The sequence below is a fragment of the Salminus brasiliensis genome, chromosome 22 (genome assembly GCF_030463535.1).
Source record: "Salminus brasiliensis chromosome 22, fSalBra1.hap2, whole genome shotgun sequence".
NCBI classification, from domain to species: Eukaryota; Metazoa; Chordata; class Actinopteri; order Characiformes; family Bryconidae; genus Salminus; species Salminus brasiliensis.
In genome coordinates this window covers 8,240,702-8,260,179 of record NC_132899.1, presented here as the reverse complement: position 1 = coordinate 8,260,179, position 19,478 = coordinate 8,240,702, and the positions used below count along the sequence as shown (strand labels likewise).

The window sequence follows — 19,478 nt, the reverse complement described above, 5'->3', positions numbered from 1 at the left end:
CTATGCTGCGCTACACCAATAAGAGTCCTTGGACAAGACTCCTAACACTGCATTGGCCCATCTCTGTAATACGAGTAACCTTGTAAGTCACTCTGTATAAGAGCGTCTGCTAAATGCTATAAATGCAAATGCAAATGTAGTGGATGATCTCTAGTCGTTTAGTGTGTGAAAGACATTTTAGTAAAAATCAGAAAAAAGCATTAATTAACATTCATTTAACCTTAATTCATATTTTACTCAGCATCAATATGAATCTCTTATGTTATTTAGATAAAGATCTAAAAGTTTGGAAACTTAACAGTATTCAAAATTTGGACCATAAAATAAAGTATCGAACTTGTTGATAACTTATGAATAATTTGTGCAACTCACAAATCAACAGCCAGAGTTAGTCTCTGCTTGCTGCTTTCTCTCTTCCTTCTAAGAAAATCCAGCTTGAGTCGTTAGTAAGCGGTTCACAATTCTAGTCCTTGGAACTCTCTGGCCTTCACTCTTAAAAATAGATGTGCCAGAGAGTTATTTGGAGCGATGGCATAGAAATGGTTTCAGTTCTGTAAGGACCCTTTCAGTGGATGGTGCTTTAAAGAACCATGATTTTAAGCTAGATGTGAGGATGAAGGACATTTTAAAATGCCTCCATATAAAGTAATGGTTGTATATCACTTTTAGACATTTCCCAGAACTCCCAGAACATTTCCTGACTCAATGATACCCAATTATCAAGCTTTTATTGAGGCTTGATTAGGTGTGCTGTAGAAGCAAATACTTTAAACGGTGCAGGATGGTAAAACTGCTTTCACTAGGGATCCAGTGTTACTATGACTGTCACAGTTCAGGCCTGAAACTGGAAGACCCTTTAGTATATTCATTTAGGCCACTGCACTTCCTCATTTGTAGGTTTTCAGTTTGCCATTTTTTGGGTATTATATCCCTCTCAAAATTTGCTATAATAGCTGTGAAAGAAGAAAAGCTAAAAAGAAAGCAAGCAATGTTTTCTACCTGGGGCTAACGTTGGCCTGCTGGTTCACCTGTGTGGTGCTGTTGGACCGCCGCAGGTTCTTAATGGCACGTGAACTCCCAAATCCAGCATCGACCTGCCAACAACACAAAGTAACAGCACTGTGATTAAAGACTGTGTTGTGATGACATGCTTTAAACTTCCCAAATGCCTGCTGGAATTCAGGCAATATTATATTCTACATGGCTCAATCCTGCTTGCCTGTTTAACAAATATGACAGCACGGTGCCACCTAAACACCAGCTACAGAAATCACAACACTCCTGAGACCTTTAACCACATTATCTATACCACACAGTACACCAACAATAAATAAATGATGCCATACAACTTTTAGATCCCTACTTATTCTTATTCTTTCTACTTATACATATTTTTATTATATATATTTAAAGAAAGACATTGTGCTTTTAATACAAGGCTCTACGTTAGAAACATTACTTTACATGATATTCTCAACAGGTAGCAGAAACTAAAGAAATTACTATTTATCTACACCTAAACTGAAGCAGTTAATATGCTTATATACTGAATATAACATATAATAACATACTGATTCAGTCAGTGTAATCGGCCAGCCCTAAGCATATGGCTGCATGTGTCATTAGGCAAGTTTATCATGCAAAACTGCGGCATACATTCTCCCAGTAGCACACAATTCATAGAAATAAAGCCAAAATAATGAATTTAGTCCCTAACAAGCAACCACACTAAATGTGATCCTCTATGTGTAACTTTAAGAAGCAATGACTTGTTGACTCACCAGTGTGTTGCGCTTGCCACGGCCATCTCCAGCCACAGACACAGATATGGAGCGGGAGAAGTGCTTCCCTGGTGATGCGCTGCTGGGTCTGCGGCCCATGGAGAGTTGGGACCCGCTCAAGCTTAGGTCCAGAGCGTCACTGGCCCTTCCGGACTGGATGGACGTGGGACTGCGAGTAGTGTGCATCCTCCCTCAGCCTGCACAACACAGGAGACTGTTGTAAGCCATGTAAAGGAATATATTAAGAGAGAACAATCAGTGGTAAAACATTTGACCTAAAAGACAGTTGAAAAGCGAATGTATGTGAATGCATTTAATCTTCCTAGTGAACCAATTCACAGGTGTAGCTGTGTACAGTGTGTGGCTTCCCAAAGCAGAGACCTGTTTCCTTCATGGCTAAACACCATAAAGGTGATGTACTGTTCGCAAATTGTTTCATTAGGGTTATTGGGTAGTCATTTCTAGAAGGGCCATTCAAGTAGCTTGAATTCGTGTCTATTAACACTAGCTTTGGGTATTCTGAGTGAGTAATCAAGAACTGTGAGGATTTTATTTTAATGAATGGTCTTCTGCAATGTTGTAGGATGTAATCAATCACCCAAAACCAAATTAACTTAGTGAGAAGAAGCTGTAGGGATACCACCAGCACCTAGAACACTTGCTATATAGTGCATTTCCATGGTCAGGGACCCAAAGCTAAAACCTTAGCCCTATTTAGACATTTATTTGTTAAGCATTGAAGAAGGCCAGAACAAAAAGACATCTGCCAAGTCATACAAGTCCAGCAGGCCGAGCCCACTGTAACGTGTGTTGTAATATCAGTTGGTTTCAGGTTGCAGTCCAGTATTGTTTCCTCACTGCCAAAAAAACGTTATATGGAGCGATGGCATTGAAGTGGTTTGATTCAAATGAAACCCTTTCATTGGATGAGTCTTTGAAGACCCATGTTTATGAGTGACATCTGAGGCTGTAGAACCTTTTAAATGTTTAAAATGTCTCCACATTAAGTACAGATTAAATACCAATTTCAGACCTTTCCCAGAAATATACATCCAAGAAGCATTTTGGAAGCTTCACATTCATGAGTGTTCCTGGTCTCAAAGCACCTAAAGTAATTACCAAGCCTTAAATGATCTGGATCACTGTGGGACTGTGGGAGGAAATACTTTAAACTGTGCAGGACAGTGCTGTCCCTCCCTCATTGTCCACAGGTAAAAGTGAACGACTTCTACATATAAAGCCACAGGTGCAACTATGTACAGTGTATGGATTGTCAAAGCAGACACTTGTTTGTTGGTAGCTAAGCCCCATTAAAGTGCATTTGAATTACATTGCGATGGTCAATTCTGGTCTTCTGCACTGCTGGGACATAATCAATCACCCAATATCATATAAACATTTTAAACATTAATTTAGCCAGGAGAAGCAGCAGGGACTCCACCAGCCCCATTACATAGTGTCTTAATCAATGGTGTTGTCTTGCCAGGGACCCCGAGCAACAACCTCAGCCCTATTTAGAGAGTCATCTGTAAAGTATTGAATAGGCCGGAGACACAAGACATGCCAAAACATACAAGTCCAGCAGACTAAGCCCACTGTAACATGTTGTAATATCAGTCGGTTTCAGTTTCCAGTCCTGTATTGTTTCCGCAGCCTCTCTGACCTGGAGGCAACTTTGCCAGGTATTGTAAGCTAACCATAAGGACGTACTGTACCTGCAACTGTAGTTTGAAAGCCTTAATAGGTGTGTTTTTATTATTTGACCCCGTTAACATTAAGGTTAGATAGTAAACAAGTAAGCAGGATACACTAAACGGACAAAAGTATTGGGACAATGCTCATTCATTGTGTTTTACAGTTGGAGTAACTGTCTCTACTGTCCGGTGAAGGCTTTCTACTCGACTCTGGAGAGAATTTGATTGCATTCAGCGACAAGATCGTTAGTGAGGTCAACATGTTGGATGACCACCACCTCACCTCCATCCCTAACTCATCAGCTCACCCCATAAGTACTGGATGGAGCAATGGGTGCAATCAGAAGTAGCTAGGATAGCTGAATGTATTCATTAGAAGGGGTGTCCACAAACATTTGGACATGCAGTGCAACATGTAGCAGTACTAGTACCACCTCTAATAGACAGCAAGCAAGCTAGATAATGTAATAATAATTGATAACCTGGCTGATGTCTGACATACAGTAACTACACAGGTACTTAACCTAACCTAGCCACCACTTTCAGCAAGTGTCGGGGTGCAAAAGGGGGTGATAATCCCCCTTGTTATTTATCTGAGATGTTAAATCAGAGATAAGGATGTAAAAGTGGGGTTTTTCTTTTATATATAGGTATAACACGAATATGCTTGCAATACACAGCTAGCAACATATCCTAGATATCCTACACAAGCTGGCTAACGTTGGGCTACAGCACAACAGGCTTCTTCGTGTGTGTAGCTTGACTCTCAACAGCAAAAACAGCACTGAATTAAGGGCATAACGCTCTAAACTTACCAAATAACTGAAGCAGACCCCCTTACATTCGTTTGTTTGTGGAGCAAATGGGATTTACATCCGTTTTCGGGTGCTGGTTCTCCGCTTTCTGGCAGCTCCGCTTCGCTCCTCCAGCGTAAACACTCCGTATCCAACATTACGGAGCAACATCATCACTTGGCAACCCGAACCACACGGAAACTCCGCCCACAGCACGCAGGGATTGGTGGTCTTAGGGCGGCCGGGGGCGTTCCCAAGGATTTGATAGGCGGAGAAAGGGCGTTCTTTTAAACAGTCAGTCGAGAGGCGTGTCGGGCAGCCGTGAACCAAAGCTTGGTTGAGGTTCAGCAGATGGCAGATGATGGATTTATAAAATTATATAAAAGCAGACAGTTTTGTGAACAATAACATAAACACTGCACTAATCATATTAATACTGTCCTACTAATACAGCTACCACCACTACTACTACTACTACTAATAATAATAATAATAATAATAATGATATTACTACTAATAATGCTATTAATAATAATATTAGTGCAGCAGTTTTTAATAAATCATACTGTACTAAGGACTAAAGAGGTTTGGATGACAGGTTTTTAGATCTCCTGCTACTGCTGCAATTTGTCTGTCAAAATATCAAGATAAATATTTTAGATCATGAAAATGTAGTTAAATATTGTGACAACCCCTATTATTAATAAGTAAAATACTACTTGTACTGCTACTGCTTGAACGTCTACAACTGAAACTACAATGAGTACTTGTACTATCACAACCACCACCACTACTACTACTACTACTACTAATAATAATATAACTACTACTACTACTACTACTAATAATAATAATAATAATAATAATAAAACTACTAATAATGCTATTAATAATAGTATTCGTGCAGCAATTGTGAATAAATAAAACTGTACTAAGGATAGGACAGGTTTTCAGATCTTCTGCTACTGCTGATTTTGTCTGTCAAAATATCACAATAAATATTTTAGATCATGAAAATGTAGTTAAATATTGTGCCAATCCTTTATTACTATTATTAATACTGTTCTACAACTACAACTGTAAACACTGTTACTTGTACTTCTACTACTACTATTACTACTTCTACTTGTACTGATACTGCTTGAACGTCTACAACTGAAACTACAATGAGTACTTGTACTATCACAACCACCACCACTACTACTACTACTACTACTACTAATAATAATAATAATATAACTAATAATAATGTTATTAATAATAGTATTAGTGCGGCAATTGTGAATAAATAATACTGCAAGGACAGCATAACAGCTACTGCTACTGCTGCATTTTGTCTGTCAAAATATCATGATTAATATTTTAGATCATGAAAATGTAGTTAATATTTTTTACCATATTGGTAACCCCTATTATTAATACTGTTCTACAACTACAACTAAATCAGAGATAAAGATGTAAAAGTGAGGTTTTTCTTTTAGGTATAACACAAATATGCTTGTATTACACAGCTAGCAATATACTCAAGCTGGCTAACGTTGGGCTACAGCAAAACAGGCGGCTTCGTAGTACAGTACTATAGTACTTATACTGCTACTTCTAATAGTGATCATTATACTATTAATGATAAACTAATAAGTTCAAAGTTTACACCTGATAGTAAAGCTATCTTAAAGTAGTATGGTTAATACGACTAATACTGCAGATGCTTCTTATAATTATACAATTCATTGCGATTATACTCGTGCTACTGCAAATAATACAACTACGAATTACATAAATAGTAATACTACTGATTAGACATGCGCAATGGTGTCGGAATCATATTGGTATTAGCAGATAAAAATCTATCAGACAAATGTTTAGATTTGAGCAGTATTTCAAGTAAACTTATATTTGATCACATATTTATTGAACCTAGAAGTGCACAAGGTTTAGATGATGTTGGACTACTGAACTAAAAATCAGCATTTATTTCATTTCACTGCATCTGTTACCTTACACTGAAAACACTGGGTATTGACTGTAGCCCACGATTCTCATATTGATGCAAACTTACTTATTTTTGTGTTGATTAATATGTAGCATTTTTTATACATGCCACCCAAAATGTAGCTGTCAATATTATGTGTAATACAAACTGTTAAAAATGTGATAATAATAAACTATTGTTAAATCTGAGCATCACAAAACCTTTTTATGTAATTCAGATTTCAGGTTTATTGCTTTGTCAAATATACAAAGATGCAATAGGGATAAGAGCAGTGGCCAGTTGTCAGTGGTCAGTTTACAGAGAGCGGTTTTAATATGAGAGCATTGGATGCAAAGACGGAATACAATTGTTTATACATTTTCTGATTATTTTTCATTTTTGTTCTATTGATTTGAGTACCAAAAGGATGTGAATCATTACTACATGCCCTACTATTATATTCTAAACAACATAGACATTAATAGGGAATGTGCAGGAATTACAGAAGTAGTTGTAATTATAGCAGAAGCAAAAATCAACAGTTAAGCACATAAAGTAAGAAAAAGAAGATAAGGTAGCCTGAACCAGGGCCTCAAAGCCTACCAACTCTACCACAATTACAGACATAAAGTCACGACCAAATTATTAACTTTGATCATAATAAAGTGCACATTATTAGAGAGGGATTGTAATTGGCATTGACAGCATTAAACACACAGAAACCAAAATTTTCACAGGAGAAACCAGAACATTGAATGTTGCTGACTATGTCAAGCACTGTTCTGGGTAGAATTCACATTCAAGCCTTTGGGAAAGTCAAAGGGAAGCAGGTGTACATGAGCTTTAACAGAAAAGCACTCAGAAGAGTTCTTAGTACTGATTTCTGTCTCATAATTCTCACTGGAATCGTTTAGAGGGGTAAAGCCACTCATGTCTTCAGCTCCACAGCAAGCCTCCAGATCTCGGCAGCTTTGCTCAGGGTGATCTCCGAAGACTGAAGGCTCTCTAGTCCAGGCAAGGCAGGGGCACCTTTTTCCTCCAAATGGCTTTCCATAGTGCTTCTGATGCTGTGAAAGGGTGGGGGGTTGGGGAATTGGGGAAAGGATCAACAGTTAGTATTGCAGCCTATTGTTTGCAGCACACGCATTCCTTTTCTCTCCCCAGCCAGCTGCCTGCTCGGGAGGTGGCTACAGCAGGCCTGGGCTGACAGATGGAAGCCTGGAGGGGTCAAAGTGTGGCTCTGTAGAGTCAAAAGGACCCTGTTCCCTAGGGGATAACTAGGTGTAGGAAGCCTTGCTGAAGCTTTGCTGTGATTGAAAGCATCCAATCTGGAAGAGAAGCTTAAATGTGCTTCTCATGTGACATAGTGCCACAATCAGAAGTCTGATTTGGATGGAGTTAAATATACATGGGATGCTAAGGGACTTTTTTTACATGTGATAATCTATTGTTTTTCACTAAGCTCAGCTCTGTTCTGATCATTTTACAGATACAGTACAGTACTGTGCAAAAGGTTTTGGCACTCCGGAATGAGTGGCAAACTTACACACAGGTGCTGCTGTTAGGGACATGCTGTGTGCGGGAGGAGGCACACTAGATGAACTAGTGAAAGTATCTAATGGAATGGAGGTAGGTGTCATAAACAGACATTTTGACGTCAAATGGGACACATTTAGTCCTGCCCAACTTAAATCTAACAGAGGAAAACTATGGAGAAAATAGTTCTCTCCACAGAAAAGGCCGACATCATTTTTTTCAGTAGATGGGGCCTGTACATTTTTTTAGTAGACAGGGGCTTTACTTTTTTTTAGTAGACAAGGGCTTTAATTGTTTTAGTAGACAGGGGCTTTCATTTGTTTTTAGTAGACGGGGCCTGTAAATTTTTTTAGTAGACGGGGGCTTTACTTTTTTTAGTAGATGGGGGCTTTCATTTTTTTTAGTAGACAGGGCCTGTACATTTTTTTAGTAGATGGGGGCTTTAATTTTTTTTTAGTAGACAGGGGCTTTCATTTTTTTAGTAGACAGAGGCTTTAATTTTTTTAGTAGACAGGGGCTTTAATTTTTTAGTAAACGGGGGGCTTTCATTTATTTTAGTAGATGAGGGCTTCCATTGATAGATAACCTTGTATATTATGTCTCATTTTTGTATCTCATTTACAGAAAATGAACTACCTTAAGGTTCTTAATGTAACCAAATGTGGTTCTCCAAAGCCACAACTCTCATAAAACCCTCGTTGGCACCATTATGGTCAAAAGTGTGTAAAGCAGGGTGTAAATAACAGTTTGTGTGTTGTTGATCCCTGTGGTTGGACCTTTCAGATTAAAAAACAGTTACTTCTCTCGCTCCTAAAGTTCTTTTAGTCTCATCTCAAATGCAAATGCCATATAAACAGCTTGGGTTCCCACATGTGGTCATATAAATACCTCAGAGGTCTCTCACCCAAATGGTGTGACGTTTTGTGCATTAGGTAGAAAGTGCTAAGAGCAAGCACCAGAGAACACATTGCTTTAACTGTGCTTTAACACAAATGAAGTAAATTAAATGTAATTATTTCATCATCAGTTCTTGCTAAAAAAAAAAAAATAAATAAAAAAAACTATTTTATTCAAGTAAAGGTTGCGAAACATTTTCAGACCATTTATATTAAGAGCACCACTGTTTTAGAGCAGGGTAAAAAGAACAGAAGGGATTCTTACTCCCACTGAGCGGAATAGCCATTCTGCGAGGTACTATCAGCCTTCAGGAGCAGGATTTCATGAAGCTCCAGGGTGAAAAGCTCAACATCAGTGACATCCAAGAAGTCCTTCACCTCTCTCTTCTCATCCACTGTCATCTTCTGTTTGTACTCATCGGAAAGTCTTGGGAAAGGCTCCTGTGGAGTGACACAGTTAATGCAAATGTTAATACAGAATTCAGATAGCTCTAGATGATTGCTGGATGTTTTCATGATAGTTTGACACTGTAACAGTGTGTGTGGGTGCCTGACACGTTTATTTTGGCAAACAATCAAGTTTACGCAATTTTCCACTTGCCCCAGATGTAGTCGACCTGCCAAGACATGCTTGGAGTCCAAAATTTGCTTATTTAGTTGTGCACTGAGACTAAAAGGCTAATTTGCTAGGAGAGCAGTAGAAGCCAAATCACCCAAAGCTTATCTGTAAACACCCACAAAGACTGCTCACACCAGGCCTTCTTGAGGGTTGCACTTTCTTATGTGGTTTAGGACCCAGTATGGTTTACTGCGATCTCCAAAACTGAAGAACAACGTTTGCACAGAATTCTGACTTCTGAATTTGAGACTCCAGCTACATGTTAAAGGTTTCTTTTTTTCGATTCACAATAAGACATAATGTGTCCTGCAACCTTCATGGATGGATGCAGTTTGAGCGGACTGTGAGAAATGTGTTGGCATGTGTTTGCGTAAAAGATTTGGGTGACTTTCGACTTCTAGCGTTTGTTAGTTAAGCGTTAAACCAAAGAAGCAGCATCTGACCCTAAACATGTCTAAACTAAACAACTACATCTGGGTTAAAGTGGAAAACTGTGTTCGCCAAACATGTGTTTTAAAAGCAATGACACCCTTTGCTTGATGCAACAATCCAGAGTCCAGACTGAAACACACACACACACACGTACAGATCCTGTCCTCATTCCAGAAGGCCTCATTTAGTCACAGCTCTTCCACCCCAACGTGAACCGCCTTTCATAGCTATACTCTAAACCCGAGGTCAAATGCCTTAAATCCACAGGCGGTGGCACACGCTTCAAACAAAGGCCTGGCACACTCTGGCCAACACTTTCCCTGGATTTACGACACACAGCTTAAGGGTCAGCAAGGGTCAGTGGTGGTGGTGGTGGGGGTGGTGGATTATTGAAAAAGTTAAATAGATGAGCAGAAGGGAGCTTTATTGGACTTTCTGGTCAGACTGAAATGCTGATGTGGCTTGAATACCAATGGAGAGATGCGTTACATCGTAATTACAATAAAACAGAAGAGAAGAGAATAAAAATGTTATTGTTTGTGGAAATGTTATTGTCCATCACTATGTTGCAGAATCTAAAATAAATAAATTGCAGAAAAGTGCACAACCCATGAAAACACACCTAAGAGCAGGCTTGGACGGAAACAGTATTTAACAATATTGACGGCATCTGAAAATGAGGCATCACGTCACATTTCTGTTCTGTGTTTATCTAGTACCAAGTAAGCCAATTTCCCCAAGTGCATTTAAGAGAGCCACAGGTTGGGGGTGCTAGTTGCGAGTTTAGCAACACTGAGTTAGACTGAAAGACAGAGCAAGGATGAACCAGGCAGCTAAAATGTGTCTGAAAACAGTCCAAAACATTCCCAAGACCATTCACTCCACCTTCTGCTCTCGGGTTTGGGGCTTTATCCTGTAGACGTGTGTGATCTGAACCTCAGTTAGCTGGAACACGGCCTGTGCTGTGATCGCTCGGCCATCTTGATCAAGCTGGAAATAACTATACTGTGCTAAGGGGACTGCACTCCACGGTGAAGGGAAGGCTTTCTACCAGATTTTGGAGAAGCACTGCTACATCCCCACCTCCCAATCTCATCCCAAAAGTATTGGATGGAGAACCACCATCATTCCAGAGAACACAGTTCCACTGCTCCACAGCTCAATGCTGGGGAATTATATACCCCTCTACTCCACGCCTGGCATTAGGCATGGTGCCAGGTGTCCTATTCTAGCAGCAATGCAGCAATGTGCGTGGGGAGCAACTTAAAGAAGCAGATGCATTCATTAGAAGGAATGTCCACAAACATTTGGCCACATAGTGTAAGCACTGAAGCAAAAGCTTTAAGCTATTCCACTTTAGCATTCCTGTCAGATCACTGTTAAACTATTGCTGTTAAGACACAAGTCAAGGTGACCCTTTTTACAGTACAGGTGTAGATGTGGTGTGGTTTCACTCACCTGTCCTTTCCTCAATTTCAGCTCACTCCTCCAGCAGGTGAGCAGCTGCCAGGTGGCTGTACTCTGATCCAGTCTGCTCTCTGCCAAGGCCTGAGGGCACACAGGAGTGAGGGATAACAACTCACTCACTGATCCTGTACTTCTACACATATATTAAGTGATCTGGTCTAGCACACATTTGCTGTAAGCTGATCACACGTGACGACAGCAGTCTCATCATTCAGTTCTAACTTTTATAATGTTGATGGTGTCAGCTTCCACTAATTGGCCTTCGTTTCGATTGGTTAAAGGGCCCATGTCACAAAATTAAATGTTTTATTTCTACCCAGAAAGTCCATGCAATCCATTAGCTATAAAGCTAATGCTATAAAAAAGCCATGAAAATCAGCCAATTCTGAATGTATTTTTACATATATTCACATATTAAAGAAACATCATGTAGCTCACTGCTATGATTCTCACCTTGGCCACGTTGCTGGAGATGTCTTGCTCCATTCTGAGAGACTTTTGAAGGTAGGACAGGAGTTGGGATTCTGGACGTCCTCCGGTTTTGCCCAGGAAACGCAAACCAATCTCCAGAACGTACACAGCGTTACACACTTCAGTGAAGGAGCGCAGCACTGTCCTCATGGAGCTGTTCACTGAACCTTTCAGTGGCACCTGTTTAGCCGAATAAGTGTTTAGATCACAAGCCAACTGCAATCAAATGACTTATATGCACGGCATATTAAATCTGTATCATAAAACATCTAAGAAATAACTATTTTGGTCCAAAGGTTGTTTAAATACATGAAAGGGGAGACAAACGTATGGTCTTCAGTGTATATATACATATATATGGCAGGTGTGTGACGGGATTCATTGATTTAGGTACAGTGCACTGAATGTCTCGTTGGATGTGGAAAAAGGAATGAGTGCATTTGGGCGTGCCAAGAGACCACAGTGTGATAGAAGCAGCTGATTCTGCAGGTGTAACGAAGCATATGGTCATACGGGTCTACCAGCAATGGCAGAAAGCCCAGGCTACAGGAAATTCTCGTCAGACCAGACAGGGACCGCTGGCGCGTTTCATGGCTTATGGATTAAAAATCGCTTCACTTCCAGGTAAGAGCTGCTTGTAGAAGTCAACGCAAGTCCTTCACCATCAACTTCTGAAAGAACACAAGCTGTGAAACACGCCGGCGGTCCCTGCCCATCAGTTTCGTCTTCCAGCCACAATTCTGATGAGAATGTCCTATAGACTGGGATCTCTGCCACTGCTGGAAGACCAGAATGACCGTACGCTTTCATGCAAATTCATCTACTCCCTTCACACTATGGTCTTTGGCACGCCCAAATGCAATCCCTCCTGTTTGCCAATCATTAACATCTGCTTTGCGTCCTATTTTCCAAACATCCAACAAGACCCTTACTGCACTGCACCCCCCCCCTTCTCACAATCTATGAATTCTGTCACATTGGCATATATACACAGTGGCATGCAAAGGACCTTCAGGAAGATTTAGCAGACTCTGGACAGTGGTGGTGCACTGTTCTACTGTGCAGCGATACCCATACATATATGGGTATGACCTTTATGGAAGACTCTTCAGAAGAAAAGGTGATAAAGGATAAAGGATAAAGGGCCCAACAGTGGCAGCTTGCCGAGCCCGGGAATCGAACCCACAACCCTGTTATCGATATCCCGGCGCTCTAACCGCTGAGCCACCACTGCCCCTTTCTGAAGACCTTTCTGGTGTCCTCACCACAGAATTCAGTGTCAGAAGTTTTAAAGTCTGATGCATTTTGGGAAGATTTGGGCATGGCGGTGAATTGATCATGCTTGGGGCGTGTGTTGAAGCCAGTGGCACTGATAACATTTCACTGGGAGGGGGAAGAATGGCTTTAATAAAGAAAAAACAGCAAATTCTGGAATCAAACATCACATTGTTAAAATATTAAATGAGAGTGCTCCAAATTTTGCATGCCACTGTATATACAGTTCCAATAGCTGTTCTCTGCAGTAGTGTCACCTGTGGTATCTTTATCCTGACATCTTTCAGGACCTCTGAGAAATCTTGATGATGCCTCTTCAAATACTTTTCAGTGTCCTGCAAATCAAATCAAATATTATTAATGATTAAAAAGGCAGTTTCTGAAATAGAGAAAAAAAAAACACAGCACATGGTACAGTGGACTGGAGAGGCTAACTGACCGCTTGGATCCGAGGCTTGCCAGCAAGAAAACGCCTGTTGAGTTGTCTCTCAATTGCTTGTACGTCATAGTCACTGGACGTTTGCTGACCCTTCACCAGAGTGTAGTTACAGTGAGCTAGCACCAAGGGAAGCAGCTCCTTCTCTGGGTGGCAGAAAGCCAGCTGAGTCTCAGACAGCACCCCCAAAGGAAGACTATAGTCACTACAGGACAAAAGTAGAACATTTACATTACAGTTACAGATTCAGAGGTAGGGGAATGTACACTATATGTCCAAATATTTGTGGATGCAATCAGCTACTTTAACTTGCACCCAAGATGTGCAAAAAATAGAATAGGAATCTCTAAAGCAGATAAACATGAACCTATTGGCATCGTGCCTAATGCTAGAAGGGTATAACGCAGAACTGTGTTCTCTGGAATGATGGTGCTCGATCCAATACTTTTGAGATTAGTTATGGGAGTTATGGGATGAGGTGGGGTGGTGATCATCCAACATCCTGACTTAACTATCACTTATGTCGCTGAAAGTAATCAAATCCTCACAGCATTCTGGTAGAAACAATGAATGAGCAGGTGTCCCAATACTTTTGTCCAAGCGTGGCATCAGTTCTCTACTACTCATTTACACAAGAACATCTTCCTCAAAATGTAATATAAGTAAAGTTGAAAAGTTAAGCTGAAGAACTCCTATCCTGACCGTTACTGACTACCACACAAACACACACACACACAAACACACACACACACACACACACACCTGTCGTCCTGGCGGCGCAGTTTTCGAGCTTCTCGAACAAGACTGTTGTGCGTTTCTGACAGCAGGTCGATAAGAGCGTAGAGACAGGAGCCTGGACCATGGCGACTCAGTGACAGATACTCTGCAGAGCTTTCCATGGTAATGTCCTTTCCACAGAGCTCAGGACTCACACCTATAGCAGGTAACACACACACACCTGTGTGAATTTGCTTACAATAGGAAGTACAATATGTTTTTTAACTAACTTACAAAAGGCATCCACACTCTATAAACTTGTTGTGAGTAGTCAGTAAAAGAGATAACAACCTTCGTGGTCAGCTCTCACCATTGTTAGATAGCTCCATTCGGAGATGGTTCCACACATGGCAGAAGGTCTTGACCCTCTGTGTCAGTGTATTCTTCTGATGACCTAATAAACATCATCAGATGAGACACAACACAGCATCTCACATTCATATACGCCTCCATATCTGACAGACGCTGCTAATCCTGCTCAATGGGCCTACCTGCAGGCATGCTGAGCAGTAGAGAAGCGATGGTCTGGTTGACTGTCTCCGGCTGAGCAGGCACAACCCTTATCAGATCAGACAACAGCGCTGCCAGGTCAGGGAGACAAGCCAGCTGCCTTATACACTGGACCTGTCTCACACACAGGGGTATGCAGAAACAAAACAGATGAGATGAGACACATCATGGACTGATATTGCAACATCATCTCATGATAAAGCTTCTTTAATTCAAGCCCACTATTATCAAACCAATACACACGTGTACAGTATAACACACTGGGTATAAGCCAATAGGTGCAGTATCTCAGGTAAGCCATTGTATTATATTAAGCATAAAATCATTTTCAGCATATCATGGATGTTGTCAGTATTTCCATGGATGTAAAAAAAGTGCATAACTAATTATAAAGTGGTTTACATACAGTGGAATACACTAAATGTCCAAATGTTTGTGGACAATGTATTCAGCTTCTTCAAGTTGCACCCATTGGTGACACAGATGTGCAAATTCTCACACACAGCTTACACAATCCCTTTAAATAAGGGATTATACTGCCAATAGAATAGGATTCCCTGAAGCAGAAGGAAAGAAAGAAAGAAAGAAAGAAAGAAAGAAGGAAAGAAAGAAGAAAAGAAAGAAGGAAAGAAAGAAAGACAGAAAGAAAGAAAGAAAAAAGAAAGAAAGAAAAATAGAAATAAAGAAGAAATAGAAAGAAAGGATGAAGAAATAGAAAGAAAGAAAGAAAGTAGAAAAGAAAAAAAGAAAGAAAAAAGAAAGAAAATAGAAAGAAAGACAGAAAGAAAGACAGAAAGAAAGAAGAAATAGAAAGAAAAAAAGAATGGAAAAATAGAAAGAAAGATAAAAAGAAAGAAGAAAAGAAAGAAAGAAAAAAGAAAGAAAAAAAGAAAGAAAGAAAGAAAGAAAGAAAGAAAAAAGAAAGAAAGAAAGAAAAATAGAAATAAAGAAGAAATAGAAAGAAAGAAAGTAGGAAAGAAAAATAGAAAGAAAGAAGAAATAGAAAGAAATAAAGAATGAAAAAATAGAAAGAAAAAAGAAAGATAAAATAGAAGAAAGAAAAAATAGAAAGAAGAGAGAAATAAATAAAGACAGAAAGGAGCCGCTGGTATTCTGTATACTGTACTCACTCTACTGATGAAGAGGGAGAGAAGGGGGACTGGGCTAACAGACTGCTTCTGGGTTATGAGCTGGGAAAGGCGTTCCACAGTTAGGGGGTCTGGAGGGGTCCAAAATGCTGAGTGTTGGCTTGGACAGTCTGAAGGGAGAGGCAGGAAAGTAGAGGGGTCTCCTTTCAGCACTGTCATCAGAGTGCTGTCAGACAGCTTTTCATCTGCTATAATGCGCTCCTGAGCTTCCCGGAGATGCTTGTCCAGATCCTGACAACAGAAGAACAGCGCACCTCAGTCAAGCAAAACTGAGCACAGCAACAAAAAGAGACAGAGATAGAGCACAGAGCTGGGTCTTTACAATGTAAGCACACAAAGTGAAGATATCTACTCTAATACATCGTGTGTTTCTCTAAACTGACCCTTATGATGGGATTGATGACAATCCTGCAGATCTCCTTCTCCCATTCCTCTCGGGTCTGTCGAGACGAAAACTGTGCTGCCCCCTGTTGGACACGAGCTGGTGTAATAAAAAGAATGAGAGACATAAATGTGCTGTATATCAATCATTACACCTCTATCAGGTAAGTGTTTATGTTGGTACGGCACTAAATGGCAGTTTATTAAGTGCTTGAATATTCCTTTAGAAATGTACATCATGGACTCTGAGTTATTATGTCAACAGTGTTTCTTCATTGCTCATTGTTATAATACACATAATCGGGGTAGTGTCATGTTATTTGCAGTCGCATGGTCACGGACCTGTGGAGAGATGTGCAGAGGCACAGAGGATGAGATGAACAGTGACGGCTGTGTCATCCCAGTTTAGATTCAGAGTTTTCCCAAGAGCTTCCATGTCTTTCTCAAGGTGATGCCACAGAAACCCATAGACATCGCTAACATTGGGGTGGATCATTGCACTAATACCCTGAAAAATATTTCAGAAGTCTTTAGGAGCATGTGCGGGCAGGAAATATGATCATTCCTTTTGTTATATGTTTTAGAGGCCTAATAATAAACTAATATAACAGGTGATTGCTGTTTGTGTCATGTCATTCTGTATTATGTACCTGGTGATTGAAAGCTGATCCCTGCAGCATAGCCAAATGCAGGCAGAGGCGCAGCACGCTGGACTGGGCCATGGTCAGATCTCTGTTTGGGGCTTCTGATCTGTTGGCAGCCTGCCCCAGAATATGGCCAGGCCTAGTCCGATCAGATGTGTTGTGAAGTGGAGTAAATCCGTCCACTGGTCTGTGGTTCTCACCGCCTATTGGCACTCCACATGTATCGCACTTTGCTAAAGCCACTGGCTTCCCACACTTAGAGAGAAAGAAAACATATATATGCTTAGTTATTATTGCATTATCTAGTCATAGTCCTTATGTCTGCTGTCATTTCAAGACTTCATCATTTCACATTTTAGGTTTTATTTCAGATTTTTTACCTAATTTGGATCATCAACTACCCAACCCATAAACATTCTCCGCCTATCACATGCAATAAATGAAGGGTGAAGGCCAACTCATGCCTCCTATGACACATGCGCAGCCAGCCAGGGCCTCTTCTTTCGAACTACCTTCAATGGGTCACTGCGTCAGTGGGCAACCAACGTGCTTGGAGAAAAACATGGTGTATCCGGCTTTTGACGCATCGACCAGCAGGTGTCGGTGCCAGCCAGCATTGCACTGGAGTGATGTGGGGAGAAAGTGCCATCTGCTCACCCTGGAGAGAGCAAGGCCAATTGTGCTTTCTTGGGGCCTATGCGATCCTATGGTCATAGAGACGTCACCTTATTCTGCTGGGCCACTCAGGGCCCTCAAATTGAAATGTACTTTCTTTTTTTCTCCCCAATTTAGATCACCATTTACCCAACATGTACATATTCTCTCCCTCCCCCACCATCACATGCAACGCCCCCGGCACTAATGAGGGCGCGACCAACACACGCCCCCTCCGAACTGCTGCTGATGCGACATCACCAGGCAATAAACGTGTCTGGAGGGAAGTGGCGTATACCCAGTAAACAGTGACAATATGTACTGTTTTGCACTTTCATTAAAAAGGAAAAAAGGACAATGTACAGTGATTAAATGTGATGAAATGCAGCTTACCTCTCCAACCAAACATGGATGACCATTTCTACATACTGCAAACAAAAAATAATAACAAATTCAGTGGGAACAAAATTGTCAATTTCATGAAGCTAACAGAGCTCACAGTCCTTCAGACTATATTTCCCTTTAATAAACTTACAGTACATCTTCAGATTTGTTTCATTTAGCCACTTGCGGACAACGCTAGTGTTGTCATCTGGCATGGTTGGCAGGAAGGCCTCCTGAGACACAAAAAAACAGATTAGGGTTTTATTATCACATTATTATCACATTATTTCAGCATTAACTAAATATGTGTACCAGTCAAAACCTTCAATCAGAAATTAGAAGTTAATCCTGATGTTTAATTATAACAATAATCTTTATTCAGGTCATTTCAGGTTTACCGTCATGGTTTGTGGCCTAGTGGCAATGAGATGGAGAGGGTGCAGCAATCTGCTTCCACTGTGGAACACAGCATTGGCATGAACCACAAGCTCCAGAAGGAGGCGCTTCTCAGCAGATTCACGTGCCCTGCTGTACAACTGAGACACCAGATTTACAGGCTGGTTGGATAAGAGGCTGGTGCAGAGATCTCTGAGATGCCCTACTGTGTTCCTTCTGACAAGATCTTTCAGGATATCTAGCTTCTGTAGAGTAAAATGGGAAAAATATTTTTATTGTTATTATTATTAATAGCAGTGGTATTATTATTATTATTCATATTAATAATATTAATAATAATAATAATAATAATAGTTGTAGTAGATGTAGTAATAGTAGTAATAACAACAACAACAATCATAATAATAATAATAATAATAATAATAATAGTAGCTGTAGTAAACTACTGTCATTTGAATTATTCCTCACTAAAAACAAAAAGTGCAGATTCTAGATTTTTTTAATATAGACAACGTGTTCTTCCAGCGACCCCCACAAATACTGCCCCCCCTGGTAAACATGAGCAAACCTGGCTGCTCTTTAAGTATGAGCATGAGAGTTACTACTACTTACCTGAGCTCCAGGGTGAATGGCAGAGTCAGGTGAGAACAGGCGACAGGTGACCCGCCTGAACAAGGCCAGGGATAGGAGAACACTACTTCCTGAACTAGCGTTGGCCATGTCCTGGAAAACAACACAGACAGGCACACTTACACATGTCTACCTGAAAACATGCTATTGTCATTTAAAAAGCTAGTGTTAACTACATAAAAGATAAAGGAAAGAAAACGGAAACGTTAAATGTATCAGACTTAATATTTTGCATCAAACATGGAGATTATGGCCATTTTTTACAGTAAGAAGCAAGATGTCCCAATATCACTGCTCACGGGTCACAGAACAGCCAAGTTTGGTGTTCTTTATGCAACAGTAGATAACAACTCTGACCTGCAGGGTATTGTGAAGCGCGTCTGTGCTGGAATCCAGTAACACTTGAGCCACTCCGTTTCTCAGGCACTGATACAGCGGACCACAGCACAGGAACCGATCCACCTCTGCAGGAACCAGCCTCTTAAAATAAGAAAAACATAACAGTGATGCATCGGCATACAATGAGGAGTGTTAACCTTTAGAAGTCAATGGCAATTCAAAAAGGAATTAAAAGGGAAGTA

The 19,478-nt window shown here is 40.5% G+C and overlaps 2 protein-coding genes across 8 annotated transcripts in view; both read right to left on the bottom strand.

Annotated features, from left to right (window-relative positions):
• The window catches only part of cep131 (centrosomal protein 131), a 30,105-nt gene extending 25,613 nt beyond the window's left edge, over positions 1-4,492 (bottom strand). For 4 of the 5 annotated variants that reach the window (XM_072667228.1, XM_072667231.1, XM_072667230.1 and 1 more), the window contains exons 1-3: positions 4,291-4,492; positions 1,782-1,995; positions 1,000-1,094 (exon numbers count right to left, since the gene is read on the bottom strand). In XM_072667228.1, coding sequence (XP_072523329.1) covers positions 1,000-1,094; positions 1,782-1,967 — 281 coding nt within the window. In that variant the 5' untranslated portion in view covers positions 1,968-1,995; positions 4,291-4,492. The remainder of the gene's footprint in view (positions 1-999; positions 1,095-1,781; positions 1,996-4,290) is intronic. The other variant, XM_072667229.1, reaches the window with a different exon arrangement.
• A 1,971-nt stretch (positions 4,493-6,463) lies between these two features.
• rnf213b (ring finger protein 213b) overlaps positions 6,464-19,478 on the bottom strand; it is a 53,787-nt gene continuing 40,772 nt past the window's right edge. For all 3 annotated transcript variants that reach the window (XM_072667810.1, XM_072667811.1, XM_072667812.1), the window contains 18 exons: positions 19,255-19,377; positions 18,880-18,990; positions 18,270-18,512; positions 18,023-18,104; positions 17,881-17,915; positions 16,840-17,088; positions 16,532-16,697; positions 16,192-16,289; positions 15,791-16,039; positions 14,642-14,774; positions 14,461-14,544; positions 14,136-14,307; positions 13,377-13,578; positions 13,195-13,272; positions 11,645-11,842; positions 11,183-11,272; positions 8,939-9,114; positions 6,464-7,308 (listed from right to left, as the gene is read on the bottom strand). In XM_072667810.1, coding sequence (XP_072523911.1) covers positions 7,170-7,308; positions 8,939-9,114; positions 11,183-11,272; positions 11,645-11,842; positions 13,195-13,272; positions 13,377-13,578; positions 14,136-14,307; positions 14,461-14,544; positions 14,642-14,774; positions 15,791-16,039; positions 16,192-16,289; positions 16,532-16,697; positions 16,840-17,088; positions 17,881-17,915; positions 18,023-18,104; positions 18,270-18,512; positions 18,880-18,990; positions 19,255-19,377 — 2,628 coding nt within the window. In that variant the 3' untranslated portion in view covers positions 6,464-7,169. The remainder of the gene's footprint in view (positions 7,309-8,938; positions 9,115-11,182; positions 11,273-11,644; positions 11,843-13,194; positions 13,273-13,376; positions 13,579-14,135; positions 14,308-14,460; positions 14,545-14,641; positions 14,775-15,790; positions 16,040-16,191; positions 16,290-16,531; positions 16,698-16,839; positions 17,089-17,880; positions 17,916-18,022; positions 18,105-18,269; positions 18,513-18,879; positions 18,991-19,254; positions 19,378-19,478) is intronic.